This window comes from Thunnus albacares, chromosome 3 (genome assembly GCF_914725855.1).
Source record: "Thunnus albacares chromosome 3, fThuAlb1.1, whole genome shotgun sequence".
In the NCBI taxonomy this organism is placed as follows: Eukaryota; Metazoa; Chordata; class Actinopteri; order Scombriformes; family Scombridae; genus Thunnus; species Thunnus albacares.
The window spans coordinates 38,377,271-38,396,692 of NC_058108.1; the positions used below are offsets into that span (position 1 = coordinate 38,377,271).

General features: G+C 45.3%; 4 protein-coding genes across 19 annotated transcripts in view; 1 reads left to right on the plus strand and 3 right to left on the minus strand.

Moving 5' to 3' along the window:
• The window catches only part of mrps28 (mitochondrial ribosomal protein S28), an 824-nt gene extending 315 nt beyond the window's left edge, over positions 1 to 509 (minus strand). Inside the window, exon 1 of the mRNA XM_044344326.1 lies at positions 1 to 509. This exon is cut by the window's left edge and continues 315 nt beyond it. Within this exon, the coding sequence (XP_044200261.1) occupies positions 1 to 387 (387 nt within the window). The 5' untranslated portion in view covers positions 388 to 509.
• Positions 510 to 568: 59 nt separating this feature from the next.
• On the plus strand, positions 569 to 4,064 carry sde2 (SDE2 telomere maintenance homolog (S. pombe)). 2 transcript variants are annotated; one of them, XM_044344252.1, is made up of 7 exons: positions 569 to 793; positions 1,738 to 1,855; positions 1,945 to 2,056; positions 2,196 to 2,365; positions 2,473 to 2,608; positions 2,691 to 3,003; positions 3,568 to 4,064. In XM_044344252.1, the coding sequence occupies exons 1-7, from the start codon at positions 584 to 586 to the stop codon at positions 3,790 to 3,792; spliced, it is 1,284 nt and encodes a 427-aa protein (XP_044200187.1). In that variant the 5' UTR covers positions 569 to 583; the 3' UTR covers positions 3,793 to 4,064. The 2 variants fall into 2 exon arrangements, with proteins under 2 accessions (XP_044200187.1, XP_044200196.1); XM_044344261.1 differs by having other exon boundaries at positions 3,571 to 4,064.
• On the minus strand, positions 4,026 to 13,861 carry mtif2 (mitochondrial translational initiation factor 2). Of its 13 annotated transcripts, none has more exons than XR_006400773.1 (15): positions 13,686 to 13,861; positions 12,390 to 12,535; positions 12,181 to 12,301; positions 11,932 to 12,103; positions 11,306 to 11,466; positions 9,675 to 9,851; positions 9,442 to 9,581; positions 9,194 to 9,318; positions 8,762 to 8,966; positions 7,680 to 7,932; positions 7,194 to 7,334; positions 6,907 to 7,071; positions 6,686 to 6,826; positions 4,525 to 4,967; positions 4,026 to 4,164 (listed from the first exon to the last, which is right to left on the minus strand). XR_006400773.1 is itself a non-coding variant. In XM_044344194.1 (14 exons), the coding sequence occupies exons 2-14, from the start codon at positions 12,531 to 12,533 to the stop codon at positions 4,798 to 4,800; spliced, it is 2,115 nt and encodes a 704-aa protein (XP_044200129.1). In that variant the 5' UTR covers positions 12,534 to 12,535; positions 13,686 to 13,861; the 3' UTR covers positions 4,026 to 4,797. The 13 variants fall into 13 exon arrangements, 1 of the variants encoding a protein (XP_044200129.1); XR_006400772.1 differs by having other exon boundaries at positions 4,026 to 4,407; XR_006400771.1 differs by having other exon boundaries at positions 4,026 to 4,434.
• A 1,060-nt stretch (positions 13,862 to 14,921) lies between these two features.
• LOC122975578 (echinoderm microtubule-associated protein-like 6) overlaps positions 14,922 to 19,422 on the minus strand; it is a 48,473-nt gene continuing 43,972 nt past the window's right edge. For all 3 annotated transcript variants that reach the window (XM_044344091.1, XM_044344131.1, XM_044344121.1), the window contains one exon: positions 14,922 to 18,892. In XM_044344091.1, the coding sequence (XP_044200026.1) occupies positions 18,868 to 18,892 (25 nt within the window). In that variant the 3' untranslated portion in view covers positions 14,922 to 18,867. The remainder of the gene's footprint in view (positions 18,893 to 19,422) is intronic.

Below are 19,422 nucleotides of genomic sequence, written 5' to 3' on the forward strand. Positions count from 1 at the left end.
CGGCCGCCGGCACACGCAGTGGAACTTCCCCCCGAAGTCGATGTACAGGTCGTCCCCGACCACGTGGAATATCCTCCCGACCACCACCTTGTCTTTAGCCGGACCCATCTGGATCAGCGGGGACCGGCGCAGCAGCGAGGCGAAGCTGTCCTCCTGCCCGGCGGAGGAGCCCCCGGTCTCCCCGACCTCCGCCTCCCGCCGGAGCTCCGACTGCAGGTCGAAGGCGGCAGCAAAGCCGGATCTGGGTCTGTCCGCGGCGGGCTGGTCGCTGCCGGAGGCCCCGGAGGCCCCGGAGGAGTCTGAGCTGAAGGAACTTCTGAGGAACCGGGAGGGGAACCGGACTCCTCCACACCGGAGCCCGGACACCACCTTACACAAGGCCGCCATGTTGATCCTCCACAACTTCCTCTTCTTCTTCTTCTCTGAGTTTTAATGGCGGTTTATAGGCGCTTTACCGCCACCTGCTGGCAGGAAAACCAATAAAACAAATCCCCGTTTTTATTCCTGTTACTCTACAGATCAGTTTTAGGTGTTTTTTCCGTTCAGCCGACAGGTGGCGCCCTTGTGACGTCAGCTCCCAGGGATGAATGCGGAAGAAGAAGAAGAAGAAGAAGAAGAAGAAGAAGAAGAAGAAGAAGAAGAAGAAGAGCTGGCGCGTGCGCAGTGTGCAGGTGTTCCTGAAGAAGACAACATGGAGGTGTTTGTTTGCGCTCCGAGTTTCAGGTTTTCTAAGTTGGTTTTTGCGGACGGTTCCGCGGTCAGAGACGTTCTGCTCAGGTACACGCAGCTGCAGGTGAGTGCTGACGTCACTCTGAGGCGGGCTGAATGTTTTTATTGTTCCGGGTAGAGTCGCTGTTAGCTCAGGAGCTAACTGTGGCTAACAAACAGTTTCTGTTCATGTCTGTTTACCTGCCGGCTGTTTCTGTCCTTTCTGTGTTTACAGTTTTTATCCTGTCAGAAGTACTCAGATACTTTTCTGCAGTAAAAGTACATAAGTATTATGAGCTTGATGTAGTTAAAGTATTGCAGTAAAAGTACTCAGATGGAGATATGATCGATATTAAATGTTTATTTACATTAAGTTTAAACTACAATGAACACAAAGTGCTTTTTATAAACATAAAAGGCAACAAGACAAAATGTAAAAGAAACATATAAAAGACATTTAAATATAATTAAACAGAAGATAAAATAAGTCTGATCAGAATATCTGTGAATATTTAAATGACCTTTAATCAAAGTTATCTGAAGCTTCATTATTGATTATTGATTATAATTGTATTTATTGATGAAACTCTTCTGGGATGTTTGTTTACAGTCTGAATGATCTTCATTCAACACTTGTTGTTTTTGTGAATCTGTGTTTAATTCAAATGATCAGACAGAGATATTAATATCTGATATCTGATCAATATATCTGTCTTCAGAGACAAACAGACACATTATATCAACTAGTTTATCAGACTGATTTACTTTCATCTCGATGCTGTTTGTTGTTTTATATTAAATATAAAACAAACAGAATGAAGCTTCTTGTTTTATTGTCAGCTGTTCTTTCAATAATATTTAATTTATTCTCATAATTACAAACATCAGAAACACGCAGCAGGTTTAATAAAAAACAAACAGCTGCTCTCAGTTTGACATGTTAATAATAATAATAATAATAATAATAATAATAATCATGCATGTTGCAGCTGTGTGATGTCACGGCGTGTTTGTGTCATGTGACTTCAGGGCGTTTCCTCGGAGGATTTCTACGTCAGCAGGAACGGTCGACTGACGGAGCTGCAGGATGCTCTGCAGCAGGGAGCCGTCTATCGCCTGGAGCCGCGCCTCCGCGGAGGGAAAGGAGGTCTGTTCAGGAAGTAGACGGGACCGAAGCGCAGTCAACCGCTGCCTCTTCTTCTGTGGTATTATTAATGGTGTGTGTGTGTGTTTCAGGGTTCGGCTCCATGCTGCGAGCTCTGGGTGCTCAGATCGAGAAGACGACGAACCGTGAAGCCTGCAGAGATCTGAGCGGCCGCCGCCTCCGAGACGTCAACCACGAGAAAGAGTAAGAACCACCGCCGCCGCCGCCGCCGCTCAGATGAACCTCCTGAACACGAGAAACAACTAATCGATTAATGGAGGAAATAATTGATAATGAAAATAATTGTTAGTTGCATCTCTTCTTCTTCTTCTGTGGTGTTCAGGATGGCGGAGTGGCTGAAGAAGCAGGCGGAGCGCGAGGCGGAGAAGGAGCAGCGTCGTCTGGAGCGTCTGCAGAGGAAACTGGCCGAACCCAAACACCAGTTCACCGACGCCGAGTACCAGCAGCAGTGTCACGACCTGTCGGAGCGTCTGGAGGACTCTGTGCTCAAAGGTGAGGGGGGGGGTCAGGGCGGTTACCGTGGAAACCACCAGTCTGTCCCGAAGCTCCGTCAGATGTTTTCTGATCAGGAGACGAGATGAAGGAATGTGGTGTCTCAGGTCTGCAGGTGTCCTCCAGCTCGCAGGTGAAGGCGGACGACGTCTCCGCAGCAAAGAGACCAAACTCAGACGACAGCGAGCAGCCGGAGAAGAAGAAGAAGAAGAAGACGACGGCGGCGGCCGCAGCGTGTTTCTGGTGAGTCTCAGACAAAAAACACTGAAACACGACGGAGCTTTAACGTGCCGATGATGTGTTAAATCTGTCGTCATGGTTACAGGACAGGCGTGGGCGAGCTGCTGAGCTCAGAGGACGAAGAAGAAGAAGACGAGGAGGACGAGCGTCCGTCCGCGTCCTCCTCCGGCTGTGGAGCCACCGCTGCTGCTGCTGTTGCCGTGACGACTCAGCTGGAGGAAGATGATGAGTCTCCGTCTTCCTCCTCCAGCTGTGGCGCTGTTGTTGCCGTGACGACACAGACGGAGGAGGCAGAGCCCGACCAGAGCACGTCCTCCTCTCAGACCAGCAGACCCTCAGAGGACCAGAAACCTCCAGAGACCAGCAGGCGGTCTGAGGAGTCCAGCTGCTCCCAGCAGGTCAGTAGTTTGTCCTCTTTCTGCTGCCGTAGCAGTTTCAGCATGTCACCTGGTTGAACAGCCAATCAGCTCGTAGCAAAGTCAGCTGATAAAAATGTTAGTTTTCATCATCAGTGACCTTCATGTTTCAAGAAACTACAAATCAGATTCAACTACAGAGAGAGAGAGAGAGCAGGAGGTGGTCGAGCGAGCTAGAGGGTGAATGGAGAGAGAGAGAGAGAGAGAGGGAGCAGCGTAGTGAGAACAAAGTCATGAACGAGAGAAATAAAACTTTGTTTTGATAGTTTTGTGTCGTTTGGTTGTGAAATAAAAGCATCAAACAGTCATCAGCTGATTTACTGGAGACAAACATTCATTCATCACAGCAGGAAGTATAAAGAACATCAGGACAGATGTGTTTCATCATCATCGACCTGCTTGATGAGTGAAGCGCCGTCAGGCTCACAGGAGAAAAACTTCTTCTTCTACACGTCTTTACAAATAATTTAACGTCTCTTTGCTGAGATCTGACAGATGTGTGTAAACGCTGCAGACGTAAACGTGTGTGTGTGTGGTGTTTCCCAGCAGCCTCGGCGTGTCTCTGCCGTGGATCTGTCCTCGCTGTCCTCGCCGCAGCAGCTGGAGTCTCTGGGTCTGGACGTCCTGAAGGAGGAACTGATGTCACGAGGGTTGAAGTGCGGGGGAACGCTGGCGGAGCGCGCCGCCCGACTCTTCTCCGTCAGAGGACTGACGGCGGAGCAGATCGACCCGGCGCTGCTCGCCAAACCCGGCAAGAGCAAGAGGAAGTGAAGAGGTCGAAGGTCAAGGAGGACGTTTCATTTTGTTCAGAAGATTTCCAAACATGTTGTTGTTTTGTTCTGCAGTTTAAATCTGCAGTCGTGTTTTATGTTTTTGTGTTTTCAAGCAGCAGCTTTGAGTAAGTGGACTGTAACCGAACTCTATACGACATGTAGTCAGGTGTTTGTGGATCTGTCCAATCAGAAGCAGCCATCTTGTTTTAAACAGATGTAACGTCAGCTGACAAAGTTTAAACTTTTTATTAAAACTCTGAAACAACAGAATCATTTCTCAGAATCTTTGATACAGTTTGAACTGATGGTGTGTTTGTTACTAGATTTAACCTGCTGCACTGACCTCACAGTGCACCCGGTACACGGTGACCTCACAGTGCACCCGGTACACGGTGACGCCACAGTGCACCCGGTACGCGGTGACCTCACAGTGCACCCGGTACGCGGTGACCTCACAGTGCACCCGGTACGCGGTGACCTCACAGTGCACCCGGTACACGGTGACCTCACAGTGCACCCGGTACACGGTGACCTCACAGTGCACCCGGTACACGGTGACCTCACAGTGCACCCGGTACACGGTGACGTCACAGTGCACCCGGTACACGGTGACCTCACAGTGCACCCGGTACGCGGTGACCTCACAGTGCACCCGGTACACGGTGACCTCACAGTGCACCCGGTACGCGGTGACCTCACAGTGCACCCGGTACGCGGTGACGTCAGTGACGTCACAGTTGGGTGTGGTTACAGACTGAGACTGATGTTGACTTCCTGTTTTACAGCGTTAAGGTCACACAGACGAGTCAGTTTGGTTTGTTCTGATTTATGAAACATGAAGAAGAGATCTGCTGTTGCAGATTTTGGTGAAACGTCAGACTTTCAGTTCAAAGTTCAGATTTACATCATTCGTCTTCGTTCAGTCTGAGCGTCGTGAACACGACGTCCTGACGGGGAGTCGAACCCCTGAGCAGCAGAGGATCATGGGAGGTCAGTGTTGTCATCAGAAGCCGGGGTCCCAGGAAGTGACCTGCGGCGCCTCGACCTCCTCGAAGCAGACGACGATGTCACCGGCTCTGAACTCCACATCAGAGTCAGCTGACAGACCGCACTCCATCCCCGTCCTCACCGTCTGCACGTCGTCTTTGTGGTGCTTCAACGCCTCCAGAGAACCTGCGGAGAACGTCAGAGGAACGTTACAACATCATCACAACCTGCAGGGAACGTCAGAGGAACGTTACAACAACATCACAACCTGCGGAGAACGTCAGAGGAACGTTACAACAACATCACAACCTGCGGAGAACATCAGAGGAACGTTACAACAACATCACAACCTGCGGAGAACGTCAGAGGAACGTTACAACAACATCACAACCTGCAGGGAACGTCAGAGGAACGTTACAACAACATCACAACCTGCGGAGAACATCAGAGGAACGTTACAACAACATCACAACCTGCAGGGAACGTCAGAGGAACGTTACAACAACATCACAACCTGCGGAGAACGTCAGAGGAACGTTACAACAACATCACAACCTGCGGAGAACGTCAGAGGAACGTTACAACAACATCACAACCTGCAGGGAACGTCAGAGGAACGTTACAACAACATCACAACCTGCGGAGAACGTCAGAGGAACGTTACAACAACATCACAACCTGCGGAGAACGTCAGAGGAACGTTACAACAACATCACAACCTGCGGAGAACGTCAGAGGAACGTTACAACAACATCACAACCTGCGGAGAACATCAGAGGAACGTTACAACAACATCACAACCTGCGGAGAACGTCAGAGGAACGTTACAACAACATCACAACCTGCAGGGAACGTCAGAGGAACGTTACAACAACATCACAACCTGCGGAGAACGTCAGAGGAACGTTACAACAACATCACAACCTGCGGAGAACATCAGAGGAACGTTACAACAACATCACAACCTGCGGAGAACGTCAGAGGAACGTTACAACAACATCACAACCTGCGGAGAACATCAGAGGAACGTTACAACAACATCACAACCTGCGGAGAACGTCAGAGGAACGTTACAACAACATCACAACCTGCGGAGAACGTCAGAGGAACGTTACAACAACATCACAACCTGCGGAGAACATCAGAGGAACGTTACAACAACATCACAACCTGCGGAGAACGTCAGAGGAACGTTACAACAACATCACAACCTGCGGAGAACATCAGAGGAACGTTACAACAACATCACAACCTGCGGAGAACATCAGAGGAACGTTACAACAACATCACAACCTGCGGAGAACGTCAGAGGAACGTTACAACAACATCACAACCTGCGGAGAACATCAGAGGAACGTTACAACAACATCACAACCTGCGGAGAACGTCAGAGGAACGTTACAACAACATCACAACATGCAGAGAACATCAGAGGAACGTTACAACAACATCACAACATGCAGAGAACATCAGAGGAACGTTACAACAACATCACAACCTGCGGAGAACGTCAGAGGAACGTTACAACAACATCACAACCTGCAGGGAACGTCAGAGGAACGTTACAACAACATCACAACCTGCGGAGAACGTCAGAGGAACGTTACAACAACATCACAACCTGCGGAGAACGTCAGAGGAACGTTACAACAACATCACAACCTGCGGAGAACGTCAGAGGAACGTTACAACAACATCACAACCTGCGGAGAACATCAGAGGAACGTTACAACAACATCACAACCTGCGGAGAACGTCAGAGGAACGTTACAACAACATCACAACCTGCAGGGAACGTCAGAGGAACGTTACAACAACATCACAACCTGCGGAGAACGTCAGAGGAACGTTACAACAACATCACAACCTGCGGAGAACGTCAGAGGAACGTTACAACAACTCACCCTCCCAGATGGCGTCTCGGCCTCGGATCAGTCTGAACTTGTGCCGTCGGTCCAGCTGACCTTTCTGAACGCGACACCCGGCGACGGCGACCTTCTTCTTCCCCACAGAGACGTCAAACACGGCGAGAACCGTCGCCTCACCTGTGGAGCAGAGCGAGCAGGTGAACAGCTGAGACGCACCTCTCCCTGTCAGACGTGGGGGGTTACGACGCGTTACTCACCGATGGCGTTCTCCGTGACGACCGGCGGCAGTTTGCTGCTCAGCTCGTCCTTCAGCTCGTCGATCAGTTTATAGATGATGCTGTGCAGACGCAGCGGGACGCCTCTCCTCGCCGCCAGCTGCTGGATCGACCTGTTCGCCCCCACGTTGAAGCCGTAGATCGAACCTGAAGGAGAAGAAGAAAGTTCTGACATCATTACTTCTTGTTCAGCGGTGAGTTTATTACATCAGCGTGATGTCACGGCGACCGTCAGCTGCGTCCTGCTGAACGGCGTTCAGGTTTCGTACCTGCGAATGTTTCGGCCAAACTGACGTCGTTCTCTGAAACATCGCCGATGCCGAAGTGAACGAGCTCCAGCTGACACTGCTGCTGAGCGTCGTAACTGTCCAGGACTTTCAAGATGGCCTCCACCGACCCGTCAACGTCACCTGGGGGTCAAAGGTCAGTCAGTGTGAAGAGTGGATGTGATGGCTGGCATCATGTTTATACTGTGATTCTGATCTCGTCGCTCCAGATGAAAGTTTCATGAAGGCGAATCAGGAGAGTCGAGTATCATATGTTTCCATGGTAACGCAGGTGAGACGTTTAAACCTGCTCACTTCCTGTCGTCTCATAAAAGCATAAAAATGTATTTAAAGACAGGAAGTGTCTCCCTGACGTGTTGCAGTCTGAGCGACTGTTATGACTTTGGAGGATAACGATGTCACAGTGAGAGCAGCCAATCAGACGGCAGCAGCAGGTGTGTGTGTGTGTGTGTGTGTGTGTGTGTGTACCTTTGATGATGAGCGGCAGCATGAGCTCGTCTCTCTGCGTCCTCTCGCTGGGTCTCATGGCGAACTTGGTCTTGTTGGCTCGGTACAGAGCCGACTTCCTCTGCCTCCAGCTCAGGTGAGAAAGCCCCTCCCTCTCCTTCCTGTACTCCTCCAGGTGTTGCTGCTGTTTCAGCTCGATGGCGCTCTGCTCCTCCTGCAGCTTCTGCTGCTCCTCCTCATAACTCCTCCACTCCACCACCTCCCTCGCCCGTTGCTGCAGGAGACAAACACGTTACTGACCGCAGCACGGGAAAACGTGTTCTGTGGCGTGATGTGCTGTGGCATGTCACGGCGTTCCCTAACGTGCTGTGGTATGTTACGGCGTTCCCTAACCTGCCGTGGTATGTTACGGCGTTCCCTAACCTGCTGTGGCATGTTGCGGCGTTCCCTAACGTGCCGTGGTATGTTACGGCGTTCCCTAACCTGCTGTGGCATGTTGCGGCGTTCCCTAACCTGCTGTGGTATGTTGCGGCGTTCCCTAACCTGCTGTGGCATGTTACGGCGTTCCCTAACCTGCTGTGGCATGTCACGGCGTTCCCTAACGTGCTGTGGCATGTCACGGCGTTCCCTAACCTGCCGTGGCATGTTGCGGCGTTCCCTAACGTGCCGTGGTATGTTGCGGCGTTCCCTAACCTGCCGTGGCATGTTACGGCGTTCCCTAACGTGCCGTGGCATGTTGCGGCGTTCCCTAACCTGCCGTGGCATGTTGCGGCGTTCCCTAACGTGCCGTGGTATGTTACGGCGTTCCCTAACCTGCTGTGGCATGTTGCGGCGTTCCCTAACGTGCCGTGGTATGTTACGGCGTTCCCTAACCTGCTGTGGCATGTTGCGGCGTTCCCTAACCTGCTGTGGTATGTTAGGCGTTCCCTAACGTGCCGTGGCATGTTGCGGCGTTCCCTAACGTGCTGTGGCATGTTGCTGCGTTCCCTAACGTGCCGTGGTATGTTACGGCGTTCCCTAACCTGCTGTGGCATGTTGCGGCGTTCCCTAACATGCTGTGGCATGTTGCGGCGTTCCCTAACCTGCCGTGGCGGTGTCCTCACCTCTGACTCGACCTCCAGAATGACCTCTCCAGCAGACGGCAGCTCCTTCCAGCCCACCACCTCCACAGCAGCACTCGGCCCCGCCTCCGTCATCGCTCGCCCGTTCTCATCAAACAGGAAGCGGACTTTAGCCCAACTCTTCCCCGCCACCAGAACACAACCTCGCTTCAGTGTCCCCCGCTGGATGATGGCGGTCGTCACGGGACTGACGGAACAACAAACAGGGTTCTCCGTTACCTGAATGAAACTTTTTACTGTTCAGTATGTGCTGCATTCACCAGTCCAGAACTCATAGAACCAGAGTTACATACTGACTGTAGAGGTTATCTAGAACTCATAGAACCAGAGTTACATACAGACTGTAGAGGTTATCTAGAACTCATAGAACCAGGTTTATGTTCTGGAGGATCTTTTGGAGGAACGCTGACTCACCCTTTTCCTTTGTCGGTGCGACTCTCGATGATGAGTCCCTCCACCAGGCCGCTTGGCTCCGCCTTCAGCTCTAACACCTCCGCCAACGCCACCGTGGCCTCGGCCAGAGCCAGCAGGTTGTCGCCCTGACAACAACAACGACATCATCAGTTGACGACAGATCTCAGCCTGCGGGCGGCGCCACAGTCGACTGAGTTTAACGGTCTCACAGCTGTTTTTTACAGCGTTCAGGTAAACACGTTTGTCACCTTGAGAGCAGAGATGTGGATCGCCTGAACGTCTCCTCCGAACTCCTCGCAGACGATGTCATGAGCGAGCAGTTCCTGTTTGACTCTCTGAGGGTCGGCCTGCGGTTTATCACACTTATTGACGGCCACGATCACCGGGACTGAAACACACACGGCAGCAACACTGTAAATACGATCAATACGGTAGAAACTCAGAGGGGACGATGCCGGAGACTCTCAGGTGGAGCTCGTACCTTTGGCTCTCCTGGCGTGCTGGATGGACTCAACCGTCTGGTTCATCACACCGTCGTCCGCCGCCACCACCAGGATGACAATGTCGGTGGCGTCGGCTCCGCGAGCTCTCATGGAGGAGAAGGCGGCGTGACCCGGCGTGTCCAGGAAGGTGATCTTCTCACCTGTAGGCAGCTGGACTGGAAGACAAAGCCCAACAGTCATGTTTGTTAAAAAGCTTCAAGAAAAACTTTATTGACAACGTAAACCACCAGAAAACTGAAGAACTTCCTGTTAGGAAAATATAATTTAAATAGACTTTGCAGCTTGAAAACAATCAAACAACGTCGACGTGGCAGAAATCATTTTCATTTTAGAAAAAGGAAAAACTAAATCTAATGTTTTTACTCTTGTTAACTGATGAATCCTGATGAAGGTTTAGAAATCTGAACTATAGAAGACGTAGAGGTTTAAAGGACCAGTGCGTAGAACTTAGTAGCATCTAGCAGAAAGGACTCGGCACAAATGGAACATAATATTCATCAGTATGTTTTAATCAGTGTAAAATCACCTGAAAATAAGAGTCACTGTGTTTTAATTACGTTAGAATGAGCCTTTATATCCACACTAGTGCCGTCCTGTTCAGATCAGTTCCTGTCTCCTAAACGCCTCTCATGCATCAGTAACACTACAATTTACCGATGCTCCTAAACGCCTCACACCGCTCATCCAAACAACTTCACACATGGACATTGCACTTCCTCGTTTCCCTAGCAACACACATACTTACACACACACACACACACACACATATACATATATATATACACATACTTACACACACACACATATATATTTTTTATTTATATTTATGTATAATTAATACATTTCCAGTGTAGTTTACTGTTTCGCTGATGTGATTTTGGACAATAAAGTTTACTGTTAAATATTCTGCATTCATCACAAGTGTTTGTTGAGCACATTTGAGGGATCGTTGCAAATGATGTGTGTTTATATATATTTCCTGTTGTTATATTGATCTGCAGCTTCACCACTAGATGTCACTAAATGTTACACACTGCTCCTTTAATTGTTTATGACTTTATGAAGTTGATAAAAAAATCTCAACTCAACGTCGACTTACTTGGTTTTATCAGTTACGCTGTTTAAACTTCTACAGTCCATTAAAACTGAGCAAACTCCTGCAGATGAAGACCATGTGACAGAGTCAAAAGCTTCAAAGTAAGTGGACCTTGATTTGCTCATTCCACCTGAAATAAACGTTGCAGACAACGGCGGCGCCTAAAGGAACATTCCGTCTGCTGATGAAGACCAAGAGATGCAGCTGAAAGACCAGGAAAGAGTTTGAAAACACACCTGGAGTTACGACCGCGTCAGCCAATCACAGCGAAGGAAGACAAAGGTCAACCTTTTACTGGACACAACAACCGTCAATGTTTATAGTATATATATATACATACATACATATATATATATATATAAATATATATATATATATATATATATATATATATATATATAAATATATATATATATATATATATATATATATATATTTACACGCCTGTTCTCAGCACGCTGTTCAGGAAATCAGATTATTTCACAGTTTAGAGTTTGTTAATAAAGTTTTTACCCAGAAAGGCTCCGATGTGCTGCGTGATGCCGCCGGCCTCCGTGGAGACGATCTGACTCTTCCTCAGACTGTCCAGTAACGTGGTCTTCCCGTGGTCCACGTGACCCATGATGGTGACCACCGGGGGGCGGGGCACCAGGCTGACCGGGTCAGCTGGAGGTCTGACGGGACCAGAGGTCAGAGGTCAGAGGTCATTATTATTATTATAATGAGTCTGAGTTATTAGTCCCAGTATGTACTGGCCATCATCATACTGGGATTAGTCCCGGTATGTACTGGCCATCATCATACTGGGATTAGTCCCAGTATGTACTGGCCATCATCATACTGGGATTAGTTCCAGTATGTACTGGCCATCATCATACTGGGATTAGTCCCAGTATGTACTGGTTATCATCATACTGGGATTAGTCCCAGTATGTACTGGCCATCATCATACTGGGATTAGTCCCAGTATGTACTGGCCATCATCATACTGGGATTAGCCCCGGTATGTACTGGTTATCATCATACTGGGATTAGTCCCGGTATGACGATGGCCAGTACATACTGGGATTAGCCCCAGTATGTACTGGCCATCGTCATACTGGGATTTGTGGCGTTCCGGCTATGAACCAGTTAGAAACCTGCGCTGGGCGTCCCGGTTCTCTCTCTCTCTGCTGGCGCTCAGTTTGGCCCATCTGAACTTCATCCCCGACCGAGTCACCACCTCCTTGATCCAGCGCTCCTCCAGCAGCGAGTCCGGCTCCAGAGCGTCCACGTCCACCGCCGTGTTCAGCAGCGCCTCCAACACGTGATCTGAAACATTCAAATCAACTTTATTCAGCCCGTCAGACGGTTTCCTGTCTGTCTCTGAGCGTCTCTGCGTCTCTTACCGAAGTCTTTGTTCATGGCGTGAGCGAGAGCCTCCACCGTCATCCTCTGTCTGATCTCCACTTCCTGTTTGTCCACTTTAGCTTTGACCTTGCTCTTCTGATCTTTCTTCTGACCTTTGACCTGCAGACACAGAGGACACATCACAGTAACCAGCCGGCTTCTGATTGGCCGCCGAAACAAACAAACAGCCGGCGGGTGTCGGTCTCACCTGTTTGGTGGCGAGTTTCCTGCTCTGCTGACAGGCGAGCAGGGGGGCGGGGCTTCGGGGCAGGGACAGGAAGCTGCCGATCAGCGCCGGGTCGGCGTGGACGAGCCGCCTGGCGCCCCGCATCACTGATGACATCACACTCATACCTGCAGAGTTCAAGTTCATGTTGAGATTCAGTTTTTTTGGACTTTTTCTCTAATCTTTGATTTTTGCTGAAATATTGGATCATTTGAACATTTATTGAAATGAAAGCATGTGAGAAGTTTAGAGGGAAAAATCACTATTTGGTGGAGCTGTTAACAACTCATAGACATGTGAAATGTGACCCCGACTACACACTGCTTTTTGTAAGACGTCAAAAGCCAAAAAGGTTGGAAACCACTGGTTTCATCTTTAACAATGTGTTGTATTTTAAAAGCTTGTTATATTATCCATTGTGTCAAATCTTCATCTGAAAAGTAACTAAAGCTGTCAAATAAATGTAGTGGAGTAGAAAGTACAATATTTCCCTCTGAAATGTAGAAAGTAGCATCACATGGAAATACTCAAGTAAAGTACAAGTACCTCTAAACTGTACTACAGTAAATGTACTTGAATAACAGCAGGGAGCTGCGTTCAAGGACACTCAAGCATCAGAGATTTAAGAGTCGCCTGCTGGAAACCAACAACGTCTCAAACACAGAACAGTTTAATAAATATGAGTTTTGGTGCAACATTCAAACATTTGACTGAGATTCTCTTAAACTTCAACAGTCGTCCCTTTTCCATGAGAATGAATCTGGTTAAATAAAATAAGTACGATGTCTTCAGAGCTCCTGAACGCACCAGCAGGATCATCAGTGGTGCCTGCAGCTGAAACACATAAACTGGATTATATTATATTATATTATATTATATTATATTATATTATATTATATTATATTATATTATATTATATTATATTATAAGGAGGCTGAATTTACTAGCGAGACCTGTCAATTCACACAAACACTGACATCACACCAGATCTATGTCATTTTTTACTGGATTTAAACCGTTTCCGGTCGCGGTGAAGGTGAGTGACGTCCTGAACAAACTAACACGCTGCTGCAGTTACAGCAGTTTACTGGATTATATCGACGCCGAATCTTCTAGAAGCAGCCAACGTTTCCGAGAAAGGCCTGAAGAAGAGCTGTCCAGGTGTGTTTACCTGTCAGCACTGAAACACACCTTCCGTCAGTGAGGTTTGGTGCTGTGGCGTGAGAGCGGACAGGAAGCAACAGCGTCTGCAGGTAAACTGCAGGTGTGATGTCTCACCTGATAGTGACGCGTTTCTTCTCTCAGCTCATCCTGAAGTAACGACTCACTCTGAGGTTCAGCTTCACCGTGATATGAACCTCTAACAGGGCGCCGCCATGACACCCAGCTGACAGCCCGGGATCAGCTGACAGCGCCCCCGCCGGCGGGGAGGGGAACTACCGGGAGCTTCTTCTTCTTCTTCTTCTTCTTCTTCTTCTTCTTCTTCTTCTTCTTCTTCTTCTTCTTCTTCTTCTTCTTCTTCTTCTTCTTCTTCTTCTTCTTCTTCCTCAAGGTGCTTTACTGCCACCTGCTGTGTGGGAGTGTGAACCCCCTTAAACAAACACAATGTAATAATAATAATAATAATAATAATAATAATAAAGGAACAGACTCTAACCTGGTGGTAAACATGTTTCAGACTCGTTCTTCACTCCAAGCTTCCTGTTTGTGCAGAGTTCACATCATCCTGTGTGTGTGTGTGTGTGTGTGTGTGTGTGTGTGTGTGTGTGTGTGTGTGTGGTGTGTGTGTGTGTGTGTGTGTTTGTGTGTGTGTGTGTGTGTGTGTGTGTGTGTGTGTGTGTGTGGTGTGTGGTGTGTGTGTATGTGTGTGTGGTGTGTGTGTTAATGATGCTGATCGTGTTTCGGTCTTGTTAACGCGTCCACAGTTTCATCTCCTTCATCTGTCTGTGAGCTGGTATCCACACATACGTGATCAATAACAGTCGGGGAATATTATCTATATTAGAAAAGGATCAAACATTTGTGGGGTAAAAACACTGTTAATTTACTGCAGAGACACAGTCTCTGTGTGTTTGAATCATTCTGCATTAACCAGCTCAGTTTGTAGAGTATTAAATGTAATTTAGATTTTAGGTATCTAACATAACGCCGATGTTGCTTTCACTGATTTCTTCTTCACATCTTTTTATAAAGGCAAAGTTTATTTATATTGATGTTGATGAGGTTTAGTTTTACAGAGTTTATGTCCGCAGTAAAACATGATGTCATGTCTTATTGTGTCTTTTACTCATTTTTACACTTCAACAAAAATCAGACTGCACAGATACTATGAGGGTAAACGTGAGTTAATACTTTACATTTTTATAATTATCATAAAAATTTATTTTATATTTTGCTCCAAACTATTGAATGAATATTTCCTCACATGAATCTCCTAAATGTTTATTTAGAATAATAAATGATCACAGCATGTTACATGTGATGAATAATATGTTCAAAAACTCACCGCCAACATGTTTTTTTATACTTTTATTGTAAAAGACGTACTTATACACGTTCTACACAAGAATATACTTTCTCTATACTGTAAACTTTTTTTATTTTGATGACAAAATTTGACAGATGAGAAAAAAGCCGAGTGGCACGACCACGTTGAGGCTTCGCTCGTTTAGATTTTACTGAAACCACAAGATGTCTGAGCCGAACCTGCTGCAGAGAATCAAATGTTATAACATGAAACATTAAAGTATTTCAGTCAACAGCTTATTTAAAGGACCAGTGTGTAGGATTCAGTGGCATCTAGCGGTGAGGTTGGAGATGCCACTAAATCCTAAACACTGCAACTACATTTTAAATGAACAGTCTTCTTCTTAGCAGGGAGTCCAGTACAACGATAGGTTCAGGATGTATTTAGCCTAGCTTAGCAAAAAGACTGGAAGCAGGGGGAAACTGTTAGTCTAGCTAGCAAAGACTGCTTCCAGTCTGTGTGCTACGCAAATGCAAGTTAGTCTGAAACCTCTCACTTAATTTTTGATTTCCAAGGGGGTGTTATCGACGAGACTGCAGCGTGCAGATGAGCTGTGATGGTGTAGCATTGATATGTCTGTGAACGAGCCAAAGCATTTGGTAGTTGAAGCTACTGCAAAATAATTTAGTGACAAACAGTTAGCATAACGTCAGTCAAAGCTAGTCAAGTCATTTTCATTCCTGAAGCCAAATTAGCCTCAAGGACATGCAAACTAGCTCTTAATACCTGTTGTAACATTCATTATGCTAGCTGTTTTGGGCTGCTTTGACTAGCTTTCCCCATGCTTTCAGTGTTTGTGCTAAGCTAGTACACATCCTGGACCTAAATATGTGATTCTGGACAACAAGAGTTCAGTAAATGCCAGACTGTTCCTGTAACATACCCTTAGCTGCTTGTTAGCTAGCAAGTTAATGTGTCAGCATGATAACATTAGTTTTCTAGCTACCTTATATTAGCTCATTATCCGCCAAACTTTGTCATTTCGGTTTTGAGTTCAAATAGTTTTGAACACTCAAAACTATTTGTACAAAACGGGGGCACTAAAATAAACAGGGTTTTTTGGCTAATGTTAGCATAACATGCCCCATAGTTAATAATATGACAGTTATCATGCTTGGCAGGTTTATGAGATCACTTTATTAAAGACTGAGTTTAAAATTTGAGTAAACTAAACTCCACAGGAAAGTATCTGTAGATTATCTCGCAACACTCGAACAGTTACAGCTAAAATCTTTTCATTTTTCATCAAAATAAATCTGCTGTTACACTAACAAAACCAGAACCACCAGCGATAAACATCATACTAACATTATTCCATCTACATTCTGGGAGAAAATAGAATATAAGTACTACAGTTTGATTCTCGGGATGTAATATATTCATTTTGGGGTATAAAATTCTTGATGCTTATGGTTTAGTATTTTTAAAATATGTTATTATGTAAGGTGTTCTCATGTACAAAAATAGACTCAGTGGAGTCCACTATTGTCTCTACTGTAATCTGTCTTCTATCGAGTCCACTGAACAAAGAAACAAGCTGTGTTTAAATCCTCCATGTTTGAAGTCAGTTTTACGTTTGTTTCACTAGTTAGCTGAGGCATCACTCTTGTTGCTATGGTAACCTGTAGTTTAATGAACTGTGGTTTAACTGTTGACCTGAACTATGTTTGGCGTTTTCCACACATACGTGAAAATGATTGTAGCATTCGCAGCTGACAAATGTCCAAGTGGAATCATGGAAAGGTAAAATAAGAGGGGACCCAACATTGAACCCTGTGGAACTCCGCAAGTGAAGAAGTGACTCAATAAAAGTTCCTTCAGTACCGAAGCTTCGATTCAAATCAACTGAAAGGTGAAATTCTTCTGGAGCTGCTGTTAGAAGATGGCTGAGAGCAGTTTACAGCCAATCAGAGATCAGATGGACATCTTGTACTACAGTTTCTGGTGGTCTTTATGTCTTTGAGTGTCCACTGGTCTTTAATAAAATACTAGTTTTGTGCTATCATTCATTAAGAGAACCCTTAACTATTTTAACTAATTATTCAATTAAACTCATAAATTATTTACTTTTTCTCTGATTGATGGTGGCAGCACGACCAAAACATCTAGAAAATGTGTCAGTTGGAAGATGATTTGTTAATTTTCACCAATCAGAAGGCTCAGAGCTGCATCTAATGACAATACACTGCAGCATAATGTCATACATTAACATGACATTAATATTCTCTTCTCTTTTTATTATTAACCTACATGGTAAATTATCCAACTTTGTACTAACTTTGTAATTTCAAATCTTATTTAATTTTTGTTGACTTGTAGCATCCGTCTAGAGACTACAGACGTAACTCTGACGCATTTACAGCAACGTTTATGAATGTGCACTGTCCCTGTTAAATAAATAACTGTATAAATAAATAAATAAATAAATAACTTGCTGCCAATTCAAAGCTATCACTTCCTGCTGCTCATGTTTCACATTAAAAGCTTTGCATAGGAGAATCACATGGATGCTTTTGTTGTGAAACAGCGACAGGAAATGCACTGTATTTGTCACCATAGTTAGCATTTACAACAGCAACATTTACTATTTGTTATAAGTTTGTGTTCACAAGTTTTAAATATCACCACCAACATGTCATCAGCTCCTTTAACTGATGATATACATACTGTATATATACGTATATATATTTATAACGTAAAAATATGTCAAAACACTTCAGTGGGTCAATATTTCACATGTCAGTTTGGACGACACCAGAAGACTGAAGGAAGATTTTACCTCTGCAATGATCAGTCAGTTAATCGATTGACAGAAATTTAATCGACAACTATTTTGATAATCAATTAATTGTTGAAGTAAAAACAATCTCTTGTTTCAGCTTCTCAAGTGTGAAACTTTGCTGCTTTTCCGTGTTTAAGCATTGTAGTAATTTTAATATTTTGGGGGTTTTGGACATTTGACAACAATCTTCTGAGCTCTGGGAAACATTTAGAAAATATTCAGCAGATGAATCGATTATTAAAACAGGTCACAGATTGTGTAGAGCACAATGTCATCAGCTAAATAATTCTAATAATAAATTTAAAATAAGTGTTTTGTTTGGTATCGCCCTTTAAATCCTCCTTCAGATGTTCTCTTAAATGCAGAAACAGAAGTAACGGCATCATGTTGTGTCTCAAGTTCTGCTTAATGAAATTCTATTAAATATGTATCTTCTACCTTAAATATTATCTATTACTATTTAGTTTCACTTTATTGTATTTTGAGGTAGAGTTTTTTTTAAGTCTTATCTAAACTATCCATTTTTATAACTGGGATCAAACAAAGATCCATCTTTCCTCTATTCTTTTTTTTTTTTTACATCAGTTTTGTACGAGCAGCCTGATGCATCCGCTCAGCTCAGCGCAGAGAAATATAACTGCATCATCATCATCATCATCATCATCATCATACAGTACGAGATACAAAACAAACAACACAACGACAGTACTCATCATCCATATTTGTAAAAGCCCTAAATGATCACGTTTCATAGCACCACGATTATAAATAAAGTTGTATCAAATGTTTGGTCAGAGTTTGTGAGAAAGGCACATACTGACACTGGAAACACTGCTACATGATACAGCTACCACTTCTTTTAAAGAAAAACTGCACTTTTCTCTTTTTTTTCATCTTTTCTGACATATTTAACAAGATCATCTGTACATGAAGAATGACGTCACACTAAGAGACAGTAGTAAGGGGACAGCGTGTCCCACAGCAAAGTGTCACAGGTTCGATCCCACACGGCAGCATCAGCAGCACACAGACTGGTTCAGTTCGTGTTCAGACGTCCTGTCCTGTGTTTTCAGGTAAAGGGACTGAAGCGTCAGGTGAGTGCAGCATCACAGGAGAAGAAGAAGAAGGACTGATGGAAGATTCTGGAGGATTCACTGGCATTTCCACACAAATAAACTGCAGAAGAAGAGACAGATTAATGTGAATGTGTGAGATGGATCAGTCTGTGCAGTTATTCCAGCTGTGAGCTGTTTACAGTTTCTGGGCTCTACTTGTTTATTTTGAGGTAAATCTTGAGAAGTGTGTTTCCCTGAAGCCCTTTCACTGCAGTACCAGCGTTAATTTCATCAATGCAAACTATGATAAAAAAATATTCACTGACAAAAACTTAAGATAATCTTTGAAAACAAAATCTGTAATGAATCTTTTTCCGTCAGTGAGTAAAATCTGAACTATAATGTGACAAATTATCTAATGACTGTTTTAATGTAAAGTCTTATTGAAGGAGCTGCAGCATCTGTGGAATCTGATTGGTCAGACAGTCTCTTCCAGCAGCCAATAGTATCTCTTGTTCAGAACATTTAACATCTTGTATTTCAGTAATATTATCTGATGTTCTTCTTGGGAGAAACAGAATTATGGACTAAATTAATCTTCAAGGTTCAGACTACATAATGTTTATGTCTGATAAGACGTCACTGTGTCCA

Bases quoted from the DNA above. Each gene is read 5' to 3' on its own strand.
- mtif2 (XM_044344194.1), bottom strand. From the start codon at position 12,533: ATGAGTGTGATGTCATCAGTGATGCGGGGCGCCAGGCGGCTCGTCCAC. The intron at 11,467-11,931 runs GTTTCTAACTGG...TGGTCCCGTCAG, and splicing joins AACCGGGACGCCCAGCGCAG to ACCTCCAGCTGACCCGGTCA. The intron at 9,319-9,441 runs GTGACAAACGTG...TGTTGTTGTCAG, and splicing joins TCCACATCTCTGCTCTCAAG to GGCGACAACCTGCTGGCTCT.
- sde2 (XM_044344252.1), top strand. From the start codon at position 584: ATGAATGCGGAAGAAGAAGAAGAAGAAGAAGAAGAAGAAGAAGAAGAA. The intron at 1,856-1,944 runs GTCTGTTCAGGA...TGTGTGTTTCAG, and splicing joins CCTCCGCGGAGGGAAAGGAG to GGTTCGGCTCCATGCTGCGA. The intron at 2,609-2,690 runs GTGAGTCTCAGA...TCATGGTTACAG, and splicing joins GCGGCCGCAGCGTGTTTCTG to GACAGGCGTGGGCGAGCTGC.